Source organism: Mustela nigripes, chromosome 16 (assembly GCF_022355385.1).
Source record: "Mustela nigripes isolate SB6536 chromosome 16, MUSNIG.SB6536, whole genome shotgun sequence".
NCBI classification, from domain to species: Eukaryota; Metazoa; Chordata; class Mammalia; order Carnivora; family Mustelidae; genus Mustela; species Mustela nigripes.
The window spans coordinates 32,095,665-32,113,423 of NC_081572.1; the positions used below are offsets into that span (position 1 = coordinate 32,095,665).

At 53.0% G+C, this 17,759-nt stretch overlaps 1 protein-coding gene across 1 annotated transcript in view; it reads right to left on the bottom strand.

Annotated features, from left to right (window-relative positions):
* Positions 1–379: 379 nt before the first annotated feature.
* RNF43 (ring finger protein 43) overlaps positions 380–17,759 on the bottom strand; it is a 64,023-nt gene continuing 46,643 nt past the window's right edge. Inside the window, exons 3-10 of the mRNA XM_059378818.1 lie at positions 16,721–16,843; positions 9,707–9,781; positions 9,464–9,595; positions 8,726–8,830; positions 7,459–7,620; positions 6,854–6,956; positions 4,620–5,969; positions 380–1,815 (exon numbers count right to left, since the gene is read on the bottom strand). Of these exons, the coding sequence (XP_059234801.1) occupies positions 1,772–1,815; positions 4,620–5,969; positions 6,854–6,956; positions 7,459–7,620; positions 8,726–8,830; positions 9,464–9,595; positions 9,707–9,781; positions 16,721–16,843 (2,094 nt within the window). The 3' untranslated portion in view covers positions 380–1,771. The remainder of the gene's footprint in view (positions 1,816–4,619; positions 5,970–6,853; positions 6,957–7,458; positions 7,621–8,725; positions 8,831–9,463; positions 9,596–9,706; positions 9,782–16,720; positions 16,844–17,759) is intronic.

Here is a 17,759-nt window from a genome sequence, read left to right on the forward strand (position 1 = left end):
CTCTTACCTGGGGAGCCCTGCCACAACTCTGTGAAGTAGGCCTATTTTATGAGTGGAAAAGTGAGGCAAAGAGTATTTGCTACAGGTTACAAAGTCATTGAAGCATCACAAGAGTGTGAAGTAAAAGGTACAATAATAATACAGATAGCAACTGGACCACAGAATCCAGTCATGTTTTCCTCCCTTTCCTGATCTCACTAAACCATGCTTTTAGGGGCATACAAACCAATGCTTGTTGCCTAGCCCACCACTCTGCCCTATCCCTTTCTAAGTCAGAGGCTAACCTCTGATACCAGAAATAATTTACTTCTGTCAATGTAGAAGATGAAACCGTTACCGTGAGTGACCGTCATGACAGAACAAAACCACGAGACCAGACTGCATTTATGGATAAATATATTAGCAAATAAATACATTTCTCAACATAGTGCCTGATTCAAGCGTCTTTCTGTCTGGTTCAGATATAAATACCCATGTGGGTGCCTAGGTGCTAGTTCCCCACTGACTTTGAGGGAAGAAGTTTCCCAGGTAGGGTCCTGTGTCCACTTAGCTCCCACATTCACATTCCAAATGGGATAATGCCTGAGGAGCCAGCAATGGTCCAGCTGCCCTGGGGTGAATGTCACCCTCAGAGGGCCCCTCAGCCCTTGCCCACTCGGTGCCAGCTACCCGGGCCAGATGTCCTGCATGCACAACCTCTTGCATGTACACTTTCCTGGGTGTCCCTGGTCTGTATGGCTTAAGCGGGGCCTTGGAGTCATCTAAACCCAAATGTCCCACTTTGCTTTTCCGTTGTTTTCCCCTGTTCCTCATCCCTGCTCTGAGAGAAAACTCTGAGAAAAGAACTCATCATTGTCCCTGTTCAGCTGTAATTCTGTCTTTTCTACCTTCATTCCATCCTCCCTCTTCTAGATGAAGTCCAGCAGAAATCCTCTTCTTTCCACCTACTTTGGGACATTGAGATAGGCAACTTCCAGGAAAGAGTTAGTCCCTCCCCCACTCCCCCCACTCCCAAGCCCCAGAGGAACTGGGGCTGCTAGAGTGACGAAGGGAGTTTGAAAGTTGGAGGCTTCATCCTAGGTTCTTCAGGGCGCTGTACTGCTTTAGGGACAGAACTCCACACCCTGGCTTCCCAGAGACTCCCCTCTGACTTAAGAGAGTGGGTGTGACAATTAAAGACAAGAAGAGAACATTCTCCCTTATGCACCAGGGCAGGTACTGCCTGGAGAAGCGGCACAGTCTCTCTTTTTAGGGCTCAGGGCTCATCTACGTTCCTGATCTGTTTGCAAAGAAGGAAAATGACACAAGCCGAGGTTGCTGCTGATGCAGCAGCTTTACCAAGGCATCAAAGCTGGTGTGCAGGACTCACCCAAGAGAGGAGGTAAAGAAGGACCCTTGACAGGTGTGCCCATGAGGCTTGGGACTTGGAAGACCTGCTGGGCCTGGGGAAAACAGCAGCACCTTTATAACACCTATCCACCCATACCCAGTTTCCTGTTCTCAAAAGACAGCCTTTAAGGGAGCCGGCCCACATAGGGAGTAGCTGGCTGCCCCACTGGACACAGGCTTGCTGACTGCAGACGCGTTCTGCACTCAAGGTCCAGCGCTGGGAGCAGGGAGCACCTGCCACCCGCCACCACCACTTCTCTTCCGGAGGTGCCAGGAAGTATGGCCCCAAAGAGGGGTGCTCTCTGAGGTCCTTTCTTCACTCTGTGCCAGGTTGGGCCAAGTCATCCAAGTATGCTCTTGGTTGGAGCTAGGTCTGAGCATCTCACACAGCCTGTTCACACAGCTCCTCAGTCTCCTCTTCCGAGCCTGCATTTAGAGAGAGGAGGGAAAGAGGTCACTGAGGGTCAGGCCAGCTGCTTTCCTGTCCCACCTGCAAGACAGTATGGCTGGGAGAGAACTACAGAGAGGGAGGAGCAGGGAATGTATCCAGAAGGGGCAACTGACTGAAACTAGATTGAAAGCCGGGAGGGGCCCCAGCTGGGATAAAGGGGAGAGAAAAACAAAAAAGCTCAAGAAAGAGAAACATAGGGCACCTGGGTGGCTCAGTGGGTTAAGCCACTGCCTTCGGCTCAGGTCATGATCTCAGGGTCCTGGGATCGAGTCCCGCATCGGGCTCTCTGCTCAGCAGGGAACCTGCTTCCTCCTCTCTCTCTCTCTGCCTGCCTCTCTGCCTACTTGTAATCTCTCTCTGTCAAATAAATAAATAAAATCTTAAAAAAAAAAAAATTTAAAAAAATGCTACTGGAATTCAAATCCATGTTCTTAATCAGGATAGGTCCCTCTCTTTTTAAAAAAAAAAAAAAAAAGAGAGAAACATACATAGCAACCAGTGTGTTATAATTACTTACTATTTGCTCATTAACCCAGTAAATACTTACTAAGCAGTTGTGAATCTGGTCTGTTACCATATGCCAAATAGAAGAATAAGCAGGGACCTGACAATCTTGTAGGAGAGAGGGTGTGCATGCGAAGGGAAATTATGCAGTGAGATGGGACTGGATCATAAGACCTTTCCTGGAAAGGGGACACATCATGTTCAAGTGGGGCAATCAGGAAGGGCTTCCTCAAAGTGCAGATAAATGAGCTAGTTGGACAGAAATGGATAAGAACTGGATTTCTGGGAAGAGAAAGGCAGCAGAATATTCTGGGTTATAGGGACTGCGAGAAGTGTTTACTAGGTTTGGCAAGGGAAGGGGAAGACTGAAAAATAAAGTGGGGATGGGGGCTAGTCGGTGCTAGAGCCTCGAAGACCAAACCTGTACAGGTTGTTTAGAGACAACGAGCCTGGCAGCAGCAGGTAGTAGGGCCCAGCCTTCATGGCCGTGTAAGAGGGGAAGGAAGAGCTAGGAGGCTCCTGCCTTGGTCTTTAGGCTGCATCGAAGAATGGGCAGGGACCATGTCTCTTTCTTCTTCCTTTTTTTTTTTTTTTTTAAATATTTTATTTATTTATTTATTTGACAGAGAGAGAGAGAGATCACAAGTAGGCAGCAAGGCAGGCAGAGAGAGAGAGGGGGAAGCAGGCTCCCTGCTGAGCAGAGAGCCCGATGCGGGACTTGATCCCAGGACCCTGAGATCATGCCTGAGCCGAAGGCAGAGGCTTAACCCACTGAGCCACCCAGGCGCCCCCATGTCTCCTCCTTCTGAAGGAGAAGGTAAAAAAGCTCTCAGGGACAGAGTTAACAGAACCTGGTGCTGACTGGATTTGAGGAGCAGGGAAGAGGGAGGTGTCCAAACCAGTGCTGTGTACGGGAGAGAGGGGAGGTGCTGGTCTGGTTCCAGTAGCTGCGAGAGAGCCCACGTGACAGGGCCCAAATGGATCATCAAACACATGACCAAAGCTTGCTTTACATGGCTCCAAGGAAGCCATGGTTTTCTCTACTGTCACTGTGTACATGCCTTTGACTGCACAGACCTGGATTTCCTGGTTGACAAAATCTATGTCCTCAGCGCCTAGCCTGGAACCTAGCCCATAGCAAGCATCGAGCGCAGGAAGAAAAAAGGAGGGAAGAAATGAATGAATGAATGATAACTTGACTGTAGGGTTCCTAGACTGATATTTCAGGACCTTTGGGTTCCCTTTTGGGGTACCTAGGGAGAGCTGTAAGCAAAGAGCTGTGTCAACCAAACTATGGGAGAAGATGGGGGAAAAACTGGGGAGGCTGCTCTGGAGAAGGAAGAGGGATTTGAGCAAATAAACACCACATTTAAATGGAGGATTTACATTATCAGTACTGGCTGTAATACAATTATCAGGGATGCCCTGAGCCCCAGGAGAATAAGGTTGGTCTTATTAACAAGGGTGCTCAGAAGGGAAGCCTTAGTTGTTCTTTTACCCCAGGGGGAGAGGAGAAAACCTAAGGACCCCCAGGGTTGCTGGGAACCACCCATGATTTTTTTTCTTTTCTTCCTCCCCCCTCCCCCGCTTTTTTAAAAAATAATTTCCATAGCTCTTCTCATATGGCCTAGTGTTACAGATAACTGCAATTACTTCCCCTCCAAGACCTCACATTGGCTGGGATTACAGCTATCAGTAAGTACTTCTCCATGCTGTCCCTCAAGAGCAATGAACACTTCTTGGCCTTCTTTGTTATCTAAAGCTTGTAACTGGGGATGCCTGAGTGGCTTGGTCAGTGAAGCCCCTGACTCTTGGCTTCTGCTTGGCTCATGATCTTGGGGTGGTGGGATCAAGCCCCATGTGAGACTCCACGCTCAGCAGGGAGTCTGCTTAAACATTCTCTCCCTCTGCCCCTCCCTGCTCCCCTTCTCAAATAAATAAATCTTTAAAGCTGATAATCTTTAAAGCTTGACTAATTATTACAATATTGAAACACTTAAATTTGAGTTGTTGCCTCAAACCACCGCAAGTGCTATCTGATGCTGGCGCTTCCCCCGAGACCGCCCTCTGCTCTGGCAACCAAAGGACCAACACCTGGCAGAGTCAGAGTACCTCGGCCAGCATCCTGCACTATGCCTGCTGTTCAGGATTTTGAATGTTACCCCACTGCACCCTTCTCAGCTGCTGTCAACCCCCTTGTTGGCTGACTTCCCCCATCCTGCAGAAACCTCCGGGTATCCGCTCCTCACCACACCCTCTTCCCCTGAAAACTCACCAGGCTGGGCTGGCGGCAGCTGGCAGTGAGGGTAAGGGCATGGCCTGCCCTCTGGGGTGCCAGAACTCCATTCAGAAGGCCCCTCTCCAGGTGGGTGCGGTCCTAGGGACTGGCGTGGAGTCAGACACAACCACACTGGCTGTGAACTTGAGTAACAAGGGCCTGGGCTTTCTGGCAGCAGCCTCCCGTCCAGGCCCGGAGGCCCAAAGATCAACGGGTGGGCCTCCGGGGACCAAGGGTATGCCAAGCTGGTACCATAGTGGGGAAAAATCTGGCAAGCTGGGTGCGCCATTAAGTCCTGGGGCTGAGCGGCAGGGGTGGGCTCTGAGAGGCCCCCCCGCCTTTTCCTCTGTGGGTGTCGAACGGGGAGGCTGGATTTCTGCAAATGGAAGAGGCTGCTGGGGCTGGGGCTGGCGGCATCAGCTGAGCCCGGGGCTGCCTCCGGGAGGGCCCTGGGCCGTTGTGGGTTGGGGAGCTGCCCTGAAGGGGCAGTTAGGTTGGATCTGGCAACCTGCTGATCAGGGGAAGGCGGCTCTGGCTGGGGCTGTGTCTGAGCAATGGCAGGCCTGGCCTGGGGGACCCCAGTTTCTGGGCCAGGCTTCCGGCCATGCCACTGGAAGCGCTTTTTGTAGTGGTGGTGCCGGTGGCGGTGGTAGTGGACGTGGCTGGAAACCTGGCTTTCCCCTGTGGGCACCACGGAGTCCAAAGACCGGGGCCGGGAGGTCATGCAGGGCCGTGTCTCCTCTCCCCGGGGCTCCCCTTCTGGGCTGCAGTACACCAAGGGGTCAAAGTCACTGCTCAGGGAGCTGCGGAAGGTAGAGCTGCTGCCATGAATGCCCTGCAGACTGATGTCTGTGCAGTTGACCACTGAGTCACTAGAGGAGCCGTGGCAGGGCCCCGAGCTAGAGTCACTGGCGGGCCCGTCGGCCATGTAGCCACTGCGCTCGGTGCGGTAGCTCTCTCCAGAGCCGCTGCTGTCGTGAGGCCTGGCCCGGCGTGCGGGTGCTGGGCACACCGAGGGGTGCTGCGACGTGCGTCGGAGCGGGCTCAGCCCCCAACCCTGCGCGTAGGGGTGCTGGGCCACTGCCAGGCGTTGCTGCTCACCCAGAGCCCTGGGGTGTGTGGCTCTGGGGACGCGGTGGTGCCGGGGGGCTGTGCCTGGCTCCTGGGAGGTTAGGAAGGGGCCAGGTCGTGGGGGCCGAGCCACTGCACCCCGGGAAGGGCCTAGCACATAGGCAGCAGGCAGGTGGTAGTGTGCATGGCCAGGATGCTGGCGAATGAGGTGCAGTCTCCGGCCTGGTTCCTGGTAAGAGCGAGAAGGTCCCAGAGACTGAGAAAATGAATCTCCCTCTGGAAGAAAGAACCAAGAGCACGGTTGTTTGACTCCATCAATTGATGGAGTGTGGCTGTAGCGACCCCATTCAAGCCCACGTAGCTGCATGTTCAGTCAGAGTTGAGGGACCAAGGACATTCCCAATCTGCCTGTGCCCTGGGACGCCCTGGCTCCTTCCAGCCAGTCTCTCTCCCTGGGGGCTCCACTCTGTATGTCCATCCCCACTCCTCCCACCAGCCCATTTGGGGCCTTTTCACTCAGGGCCACCACTGGCCTGTAGCATACTTTGGGTAAATTAGAAAAAGGCTCTCTTTCCTCAAGATACTTTACTTTCATCTTTCAGGAAATTTCCATACTATCCTGGTTTTGTTAGAATAAGATACTTTATTGCCAGAAACTCAGAATTATAAATACACAAACCACCCAGATTTAGAATCAACAAAGTTGTCATAAAAATACGATTTTTAGGGATGCCTGGGTGGCTCAGTCGGTTAAGCCACTGCCTTCGGCTCAGATCATGATCCCAGGGTCCTGGGATTGAGCTCCACATCAGGCTCCTTGCTCAGCAGGGAGCCTGCTTCTCTCTCTGCCTCTGCCTGCTGCTCTGCCTACTTGTGCACTCGCATTCTCTCTCTCTCTCTCTCTGACAAATCAATCAATCAATAAATAAAATCTTTTTTTAAAAAAAAGATTTTTAAAGTAACAAAGAAGTCTACAATGTGAACTGTGGTTTGTCCCCCTTCATAGGAAGTACCCTTGAGCCGTGCACAGCCTGAAGAACTGTTAAGGGAGACCGGCATTCCCCTCAGCTTCAAGGCAACACACTCCGTTGGAGGGCAGCCTCATCCCAGACCCACCCCCCTGCCCCAGCACACAGCGGAGTGCACAGCCCACCTCCTACCTACGATGTTGAACATGCAGAGAGGGCAAGTCCGGTGCTGATGGAGCCAGGGGTCCACACACACACGATGGAACTCATGGAGGCAGGAAATGACCCGTAGCTCCTGTGGAACACAAGGGGGTCCAAACCAAAGTTACCTGTAGCTGCAGCAGTAAAATGGGGCCTCCCCTTCTTGCTGTGACCTTGTAAAATACCATAGTAGCCTAGAAATGGTAAGGGCTTTGGCATCAGGTCAACCTGACTCTTGCCACTTGGCTGCATTACCTTGGGCAAGTTCCTTAACAGTTTTCTGCTCTAAAATGAGGATAAAAAGAAAATCTACCCCCACCGGGCATTATCATGAGGCTGACACAAGATCATGGCTCTGAAGCACCCACTGCAAAGCCTGGCACGTGGCCACACCAAACAAGGCCTAGCTCTCCGTCCCTGGAAAACCAGGGAAAGAGCCAGAGACCAGGGCTGTTCCCTCCCTCTGCTTCATGCAAGATACACAGGGCACAGATGCAACCAGGGAAGCAGCCTTCAGTGCCCTGCCCAGCCTCCTGTGCAAGCGTCCCTCCCTGACCCAGTCACGTCACAAAGGGCAAGCTCGAGGCCCGCCTTACCTGGCCCTCAGAGAACTCCTCCAGGCAGATGGCACACACGGGGGCTGAGCTACAGGTGCTGCTCGAGTCTGGCCACTCAGCCCGAGCCCTCCCGCAGCTGGCCCGGTACCTCCTGGTGGCCAACTGGCTGATGGCCCAGGCGGTTCGCTGTTGAAGGGGATCCTGGGAAGAGGGCTGGGGCTCAGACTAGGGCAAGTCTCCTTGCCCAAGGGTTCCTTGTCCCTCACCCCGGGACTATACTGGGTTCCCAGTCACCCAGCGAGACCACACAGCCCAGTGACTATCCCTAGGTGTCTGTCCCCTTTGAGCTCTTACACGGCTCTGCCAAGCCAGTCAAGCCTTCCTACCCCGGTCCCATTCATACCACCAAGTCTTCCTTTCCTTGATGGGCTGGAAGAGAAGTTTTTCATCCCACTGCTTGCCTGATATCTTAATTTGGATATCTAATAGGCCCATCAAATGGCATTCCTAATCCCATTACCCCCCCAACCACACACCCATCCTTCCCTGCTTTAAAACCTTAATTCAGATCCTGGTACTGGTTCTGCTCAAAATCTCGTATCTCCCACCTCACCCGGAGTGAAAACCACTGTCCTGTCAATGGCTTCCGCAGTCCAGCAAACCCCCGTCCTCACCCCTCACTCGCTCTACTCCAGCCTCCTGGCCCCCTGGCTGTTCCTCAGACATACTGGGCACACTTCTGCCTCAAGGCCTTTGCCTGTACTGGGCTCTCTGTCCCATCATGCTCTCCCCAAACACCTCCACAGGCGACCTCCTCACCCACATCGGGTCTTTCCTGTAAATGCCATCCCCCCAGTGAAACTTTCTCTGGCTTCGCTTTTTAAAAATGAACCCGTTCCCTTTACATTCCCTCTTCCCTCTTCTATTTTACTTTTCTCTCTGGCACATACCACCATCCAAATATACCACATAGTTTATTTATTTGCTTATGGTCTATCTCTTCCCATTAGAATGAAAGCTCCCTGAGGGAAGGGATCTTCTGTCTTTTTGTTTACACTGCTCTGGCCAACACCTGGAACCCGTGCCAGGCCCCCTCCAGGAGCTCTATTTGCTGAAAATAAATGAACGGGTAAACCTCCAAGGAGGGGCTCTACAAGTCAGAGGCCACGGTATTTAGATGTGAATGATTTCAAGAGCCTAAGGGCACCTTCTTTCCTCCCCTTTTCCCTTCCCACTCCTTTATCCTCCCCCTCACAGGAACAAGCCCACCTCCCCCCCCTCCCCAGTGCCCCCCATCCCAGCTCACCGGCCGGCTGTGGCGGGGGCGGCACCGGAGGCGAAGCACGGAAGCCAGGATGACCACAAAGATGGTGCCCACCACTGTCAGGAGGATCCACACGTCATAATCTGGCTGGGGAAGTGAGCAGAGATGGAGAGAGTCATACTTCTGGAAGGAGGTGGGCCACCATCTGGGAGAAGCTCAGGTGCCTGGGAGGCAGAGAGCCAGAGGTCCCCTTGAGTCTTCTAGCAGCAGGGAGGAGGTAGGGAGGAACCTGCAGGGGGTGCCAAGTGGTCCCTCTCTGCCCACGGGCATGCATAGGAGAGGGCCCTCCAGATGTTCCCTGGGAGAGGTACTCTCTGAAGACCCATCTGCTTGGGAGAAAGAGGAAAGGGACCCCCCTGCAGAGTGGCAGCCTCCCAGTGACACCCTGGGTGAGATTTCCAATTGGTGGAGAGACACCAGCCAGGGATCAGGGGCTGGGGGCTACGGTATCAGTCTGGCTCTGCTTCTCTGTGCTGGGAAACCACGCAGCTGAAAACAACTTTAGAACTCAGCGGCCTAATCTTCTCATTCTGCAGATGAAGCCCAGAGGGGCAAGAAACGTGTCCAGAAGCACACAGCTGGTGTGTGAAGATGAAGGGTTAAGATTTCAGAATTCTCTTTGGCTCCAGGAGTGTAAGGGCTTTTGATGGGAGTTGCCACAGGAAGAAATGGAGGTGAGAATGGGTGCCAGGGCAGGGGCTGGAGATCTGGCGTGCTTACCCAGGTTGGGGGCTCCTTCAGCTCAATCCTAACATGGGCCTTTCGGTTTTTGTACACAAACTCCATCAGCTTCTCGGCGTCCTTACCCCAGATCAACACCACCGGCCACGTCAGCCCCAGGGGCTGCTGCAACTGCAGGAGAAAGAGTACCCACAAGGGTTGCTGTGTCTTCACTTGTCTTTCCCCAGGCAACTTGATCTCCCTCCATCCAGCCCCCTCAAACACCCCAGTGTCCCTGAGTACCTGCTCAGCAGCAGCTCGATCCTCCGTGATATCAAAAAGGACAGCGCTGGCTCCTCGCTCCCCTGCCATCCGGGCCTGCAGAGACACACAACAGTGGTCCCCCTCAGTCAGAACAGGACACAGCCCACCCAGGCCCTGGCCTCCCCCTCCCACCGGTATCCCTTCCTCGGGCATCGCGCACACCGTACCTCTGCACATTCCTTATAACACTTGCAAAGTGGCAGTGGGACTAGGATCCTGTCCTGCAAGGAGCTCACCCAGCTCCCACTGCCTTCAAGGACAACATTCAGTCCTAACTTTTGTAATCAAATAAACCCTTAACAAGAATTTAGTTGTGCCAGGTAGTAGACTAGGCTCTGGAGCTAAGGACAAATAAGACATCTCCCTGCTCTCAGAGTACCCCAAGTCTGCCTTCACTAAGAGCTGGGATAACAGAAAGCAGGGAATGACCAGCACCCCCAGGGAGTGGGGAAGGGTGACCAGTCCCCAGTACAGAGAGGGAGAAGGGGAGAGAAGATGGCTCCTTTTAGAGCTGGGCTTTCCACGGTCCCACCCTGCCTGCCAAGAGGAGTTTGTGGGCATCCCCCAAAGGCCTGGGACCCTGCTGCCACCCAAGGTCTCTGTGGCAGAGCCCCAGGCTCAGCCCATCTCTTGGTGTCTCTCTCCCAGCCACACTCCCAGACACACAAACGTGTTTGCTGACACGTTTCCTGGCTCCAGTTCAAGGACTTAATGGGGTCCTCATCCAGGGTTTATCCCTGAGGTGGCACTGGAGATTTGGTGGGGAGGGACCCGAGGGGCTGTTCCCACAAGGGCACAACTGTGTGTGCAGGCTTGGGGCAGCAGAATCTAGCCAGGCAGCCAGGCAGAACGGAGTAGAGCCAAAAAGAGTAAAAAGGCAAAAATCTAGCAGCTCTGGGTGTGGGGAAGAGAAGAAAGATAAGGGCAAGGGGTGGGTGGAGACACAAGGGCAAAGGAGCAGGACAGATACTGCCGTGACTTGGCGTCGGGCTGCCCTGCCCAGCACCGCCACTCACCAGCTTTTCTCCCCAAAGCCAAGGCTCATCTTGGAAGGGTATCAGGCTGGGACCTTGTGCCCCCAAGGGCCTGCTGAGTCTCTGGGGCTGAGCTGCAGGCACAGAAGGAGTTAATCCCTCTGCCAGCCCCAGTGGCAGGCTGAGGAGCCAGTGCTGGGGCTCACTCACACGCTCAGGCCTTTGATCTCTGCTTTCTTTCCCTGGGGAGAGCCTGTCCAGGCAGGTCTCCTGCCTAGCAGGCCCAGAGCCGGGAGTGGGGAGTGGGGAGCGGCTCCTCACCCCTGCTCCTCACTCTTCGCCCCTGCTCCTCACTCCCCAGGAGGCAGCAGGGACCGGGGCCCCTCAGAACTGGCAGCTTATAAGCGGGGAAGCCCTGGAAAGTGGTGGAGACACTCAAGTGGGGGCCCATAATGGGTCAGGAGGGTAACTTTCCCCCTTTCTCCCTCCCTTCCTCCCTCCCCGCAAGCTGCTAAGTCCTGGGACTGGACTAGCAGCACCCTGGCCCAGCCCAGGCTCAGGCTCCACAGTCTAACCGACTGGAAATTTACAGGACTCCGGAATGAAACTGCAGAAGAAATTGAGAGGTCTGAGCCTTCCGTGTCCTCCTGCTCACTTACTCCCAAGAAGTCCAGCCCAACTAGAGGACCCCAGGCAAAGAGAAGCTCTCCACTCTTCAGAAACGCCCAAGCCAGGGTCCGGGAGCAGCCCCAGAGGACAAGGAGAGGGGCTTCCACTGCTAATGTCCTTGGCCAAGGCATGGGGGGGGGGCGTGTCACCCCACTAGTGAAACAATTGAGACTCCTGGATCCCACATACTGCCAAGGCCTCATGTTTCTCATGCCCTGACTGAGACCCTATACCTAGCCCAGGCCGGGAAGAGCATAAGGGAAGGGCACAGCCTTCCTTCTCCAGAGAATTTCTTACTTTCCCCACTGTCCCCCTCTTTGAAGGATTGGAGTAGGAAGAGTGGAAAGTAATTACCCTGATGTTCAAACACCCCAGCCCATTATAGCCCATAATTACGAAGCTGTAAAAGAGATCAAAGAGAGCGTACTGGCCAACAGGGGAAACAAACAGGACTTTCAGGCAGTGGGTACCTGTGTCCAGAGTTCTAGGAATCAAAAAGCAAGGCTTGGGGCCAGATGGCAGCCAACTCTGGGGCTGTCCATGCTTCCCTCCAGAACACCTGCACCCCGAAAGTGGGAGAGCAAACGAAAGGAGTACTTCTTGGGAGACTGGAATCTGGAAGGTAGAGAGGGTGGGTAGGTCCTCTGCATGGAAATACGGGGCTCCAGAAAAACAACACAGGGATCTCTTTGGGAGCTGCGAAGAGTCAGCCAGCCCCCTTGCTGGCTGCCCGCGGCCTCTAGCCCCTGGAACCAGGACCCTGCAGGAATTGCACATGACCCTCTGTGCCTCTCTGGGCTGTAGGTTTCCTCTCCAGACACAGAGGCAAGTCTCTGTCATCTCCTCCTCATCAATGACTGACTGAGTACCTACTGTGCCTAGGGCACCAAGCCAGGGAAGGCCAGGCCTTCTAGAACAACTCATCTTCTAGTTGTAGAGACAAGGCATATACATAATACAATGCTGATAACGTTCTAGAATACAAATGAATGAAATAAACTGGTAGTGCCCAGATCTTTTTTCACTGCAGAAAGCCCTTCCCTCCACCCCCGACCCCGAGACACATACATACACACACACACACACACACACACACACACACAATCTGACACAATACACAGTAAATTGAGCTGAGTTTGAGGATGGGGGTGGAGTTAGGAAAGAGCCTTGGTTTCCCCCTCCCCACAAAGCGTCTCCATGAAAACTGGTGTGTAAAGCACAGACAGAGACCCTGGCAGCATGCCAGAAGCAAGGGATTTCTGCCCCTAATGGGCTACCTGGGCTGGGCCAATCAGGAAAGATCCAGTAGAAGAGGTGGAATTCATCTGGGCTTGAAATCAAGGGTAGGAGGAAATAGAAAGGATATAACCTTTATTGAGACCCACTCTGCCCAGATTGCTCAGGTTTAAGTCCGAAATTTCCTACTGACTGTTATCTGTGAGACTTTGAGCATGTCACTTAACTGCTGTATGCCTCAGTTTTCCTTTCTGTAAACTGGGGATAATAATAGGACCTACTTCACAGGGTTGTTTTGCAGACTATATAAATTAATCCACATAAAACCTTACAGTAGTACCTCAGACATAGTCAGTGTCCCTGAAGTATTAGTTATTGTCATATCAGCTATCACTACATGCTTTGGGTACATGATTTCATTTACTCCTCACAACTCTACAAGACAGTCATCAGTTTTGATCTGAAGAAACTGAGGCTCAGAGAGACCAAACAACTTGCCCAGGATCACAAAGATGATAAGCAATGGAGGCAGGATTCCCACTCTGGACTTCAGTCTTCCTAGGGCCTAGTTACCAGGTCGTGGTCTCTGTGGTAGGAGAGGCGGGGCCTTGCTGTCTTCCACCAGGAAAAAGGCCACTGCTCTAGTCCAGGCATGACGTGATTGGGGCCTGTGTAATCACAAGGATGGCTGTGGAGTTGCTCACAGAGAAACAGAAACCAATTTGGATGACTAGATAGGGGGAGGGGGTGGCAGTGACAGGAACTGAAGAGTCCAGAAAAATTATGGTGAGGGTTTCAGAGAGGATCAAGAGGAAGTACCAATAAAAGAAAAAAACCAATCTTGTTAACTCTGAAAGCATGGGATGAAGGTCCCAGTGATGACAATAGTGATAACTGCGATCACTGAGTGGTTCCTGTGTGCTCGGCAGGGGGCTGAGAGCCTCCATCTGCACTGTCCCATGAAATCTTCACAATTACTTTCTGATGTAAGTTCCATTATTATTTCCCGTCTACGAATGAGGAAACAAGAGGCCCAGAGAGGTGAGCTAAAGTGTCCAGGTCACACTGAGGGGCAGTGGACATGCCGGGCTTCAGGCCCAGGGCTGTCGCCTCAAGACCCCCAGCTCTGTCGATGGTGACGAAAGCACTAAGGCTAATCCGTATTCCAGAGCAGATCTGATGGAAATCAGCAGTTCTCAAACTTTTATCGCTAAAACCCACCTTTTCCCTATGCCGCCCATGAGCCATATATTTTTTATTTTTTTAATTTTCTTTAAAGGTTTTATTTATTTATTAGAGGTAGTGTGAGAGCGAGAGAGAGAGAAGCAGCAGGGGAAGTGGCAGAGGGAGAGGGAGAAGCAGACTTCCCGCTGAGCAGGGAGCCCAATGAGGGGCTCCATCCCAGAACCCCAGGATCATGACCTGAGCTGAAGGCAGATGCTTAACTGACGGAAGGCAGGGGCTTAACCAGGCACCCCAAGCCATATTTTTTAAAATGTTTACCAAACTAACTGCATTTGTTATGCATAATTCATTTTCCTATGAGATAACTTGTAACCAAAAGCAAAAAAATAAATATTTTAGTTAAGTTTGTGGGACTTATAAATCTTGGAAGTAGCTCAGACACCTCCATTCCTACCTTCACAGACCTCCTTTGGGCCAGGGGGCCCTAGGTAGGAGCTGCTTGGTGAGGCCAAAGGATGAGGTGTAAGGGAAGCCTTGGACCTGCCCCGCTGGAGAACGTGGGGCTAGAGCGCGCCCACAGAGATGAGGGAGAGGAGAAGCCCTGTGTGAAGCAGCTGCGGAGCGGGTGCAGGGGAGGAAGCCTGATCGGCAACTGCCAAAGCTGTGGAAGAAAAGCAGGTCCCAGGGTCGGGCCAAGGCACTTCTTCTAAACCCCTAATGGTTTTTTGTTTCTGTGTTTGTTTTAGCTCAGGCACCATTTGGTACTTGACATACATCATTTTTATCCTCACAATGATCACTGGGGTAGAAAATAAAAGCCCCATTTTATGGCAGAGGAAACAAAGGCACAATAAGGTTAAGTGCCTCAAAGAGCTCTCCCCTCGTGTTCCTTGTTTCCTAGCCTCTGCACACGTGCCTCAGTTCTCCCGCAGGAGTGCGATCCTCCCAGGGGGAGAAGGAAACCTTCCGTGTAGATGGCGTCCTGACGTGGCCCAGTGTTCACAGTATGGGAGATCATACCCCGCTTTAGAAGAAGAGTGGCGCTTCTCTGAGGCCTTCTTTCCTTTTCTCTCCTCCCACACCTGCATCTCTCTCTCTCTCTCTCACAAACACACACACACATGCTCTCTCTCTCTCTCTCTCTGCCCTCACGTTCATACTACCAAACACTAGGTACTCATCTACCAAATGAATAAATGAATGACATTTGCCCATATTCTGTAAAGCAAGGGAGATGGAATAGCCAGAAACAGGGTAGCTTCTGCTACCAAAATTCTGCTGCTGTTAAAGACCCACAAAGTCTTTTTCTTCTTCTTCTTCTTCTTCTTCTTTTAAAGATTTACTTATTTTTTGAAAGAGAGGCAGAGGGAGAGAGATAATCCTGAAGCAGATTCCCCACTAAGTGCTGAGCCTAACAAAGGGGGGGCTCCACGTGGGGCTTGAGCTCACCACCCCAAGATCATGACCTGAGCTGAAACCAAGAATCGGCCACTTAACCAACCGAGGTACCCAGATGCCCCAAGACCCACACAGTCTTGCACTGAAACCATGCTCTCCCCCTTTCAGGTGTGTCCTGGCCCCCCATTTCCCACATCCTCCCCCGGCCCCCTTCTGCACTGGTGTGGCCAGCCTGGCAGAGCAGCTTCACCCACGTGTGGGGCCACTTTTGAATCCTGCCCACATCCCTGTCCCCTCCGTGGGCTCATGGAAGAACCCAGGCTGTTTCCTTGAGACTCCTGGCTCAGGAAGCAGGCCTCAGGAGGATCAGGAAACCCCTAGGGGAATCTGGGCCCAGGCACAATGAGCAGGCACAGGGGCTGGGACCGGAAGCTTCCTCTTTTTACCCCATCGGGACCCCTTCCTCTAAGCTGACCTTACTCACCTGCATAGAATCTAACTAATCTCTGGCTTAGGTCACCATGAGAATCTTCTCATATGCATTCAGTGTTCCCGGCCAGAATGGGAGGCAACAGCTCAAGGAGATTAAAAGCCCAGGTTTGGGAAGTAGACAAGGCTCAGTTCAAATCACAGCTCCACCCCTTCCTAGCTCTGTAACCCTAGCAAGTTACTTAGTTTTTTCTTGTTCTATTTTTTTTTTTAAGTTTCTTTCTTTATTTTTTTAATACTCTCTACACCCAAGGTGGAGCTTGAACTCACAGCCCTGAGATGAAGAGTCGCACGCTCCACTGACTGCACCAGCCAGGTGCCCCAGTTATTTCAGTTTTCTGACCCTCACTTGTCTCATACGTCAAATAGAGAATAAAAATGTCTAGCTTTCCTGACTGTTGTGCAAAGTAAACAAGATGATACATAAAGAATCTGTCCCACCCGGCCCACGGTCAGCGCACAGGGAACGGTAACTAATATTAGAGCAGGAATCACAAATGCACACGTTCACAGGGCCTTGGAAGTAGCAGGCCAGGGAGGAGCGAGGCAAACCCGAGAGCCCGGCACAGTGGAGAGGCGGCAGCTGCCACCAGCTCCGGCCAGCGATGCCCCATGGAACTGTGGAGCCACTGGTTTGCAATCTTGCAGGAAAAATGGGAACTGCTTACGGATAAGGCAATGGCATCTGTTTCTGCTATTCTTGCATATGCTCTGTTAAAATTTCTGAGAGGTGGAAAAGCCCTTCAACTGATCCCTCCTTGCTCTGATCTGGGCAGGGAAAGGGGTTTAGGAACTTCCAGGGGATGGGGGTGGATATGGGGCAGGCAGCATGCCCTAGATGACAGGCTCTGCTGGTAGAGGGGGTGGTGGGGAAAGGACGGAGGCTTGAATTTCCACCCCTCAGACCCATCACGAGTTAGGAAAACCTGAGTGAACTGGGTCCATCTCTCCTAGGCAGCAAGGGGACAGAGAACAAAGGGGCCTCTCACGGCCTGGAGCTGGGTGAAGTTCAGAGCGTGTGTAGGGGCAGGTGTGAACCCACCTTGCTGGCCAGGGACAGGCAGGGGCGGGGGGCCCGCTGGGGACTCTCCAGCTTGACGATGCTGATGAATCCAGGCTCCAGATTGTCGTCATCACTGGCGTTGCACAGGTACAGGGGGTGGGACTGCAGAGAGAGGGAGAGAGGGAGGGAGAGGTTAGGGAGGCTCAAGGGGAGGTAGTAAGCGGCAGGAAACAAGTACCTGCCCACTGTTCCAGGCAGGGACAAGGCAGGTCTCCTAGTGGTGTGAAAGAGCAGGCCTTCTCATCTGAAGCTCAGAGGAAACTAGTTACCATCAGTTGTCATTTCCGGCGTGCCAGGGCCAAGAACACACGGAGGCAGGGAGCAGGTAGGCAGGAGGGTGTCCAAAAGGGGGACCTCCATGAAGAGTCTGCTGCAGAGCCACTCCAACAGCCCTCACACTGCCCCAGCCTCTCTAACCTCCTACTTCTTCTACCTGCTCCAAAACCCCAAGCTAAGAGCCCACATCAGCATGTTCAGAACCTTGCCTTCCCTCCATGCTCTCCCAGGGCAGCTGGGTGCCAACAGTGCCTCCTGAGATCCCCTGAGATCCCCTGGGTGTCCTCTGAGATCCCCAGCTCTCATATGGCTTGGGTCTTCTCACTCGGCACTGCCTCATTCCTCTCAATGGCTCCCTTTGCCCCTGCCCTGGGCCCATCCTGGGATGAAGCCGGGCACGGGCAGGGAGAGTGAGGCTTGGCTTACAGCCTTAAACATCACACTTTCTAGGGGCTCATCCTGTCCTCAGCAGCAATGCAGGAGAGAGGGGCCAGCCCAGCGCCTCTGCCCTGAGGGTGTGGCGGGGCCAGTCTAGGACCCTGTGTCCCTAGCCCAGTCAGTGCAGAGCAGTGACTCAGGGGCGAGTGGGCCCAATGTGTGCTGACAGACCAAAGGATTCCCCCAGCAGAGGGACAAGAGTGCCCTTCTGTATACGCGAGGTGACTCAAAGGCCCACGTGAGTCTAAGTTTCCCAGAGTGCTGTGAGACAAAGTATGATCTCACTTGGAAACCCAGTGTATGT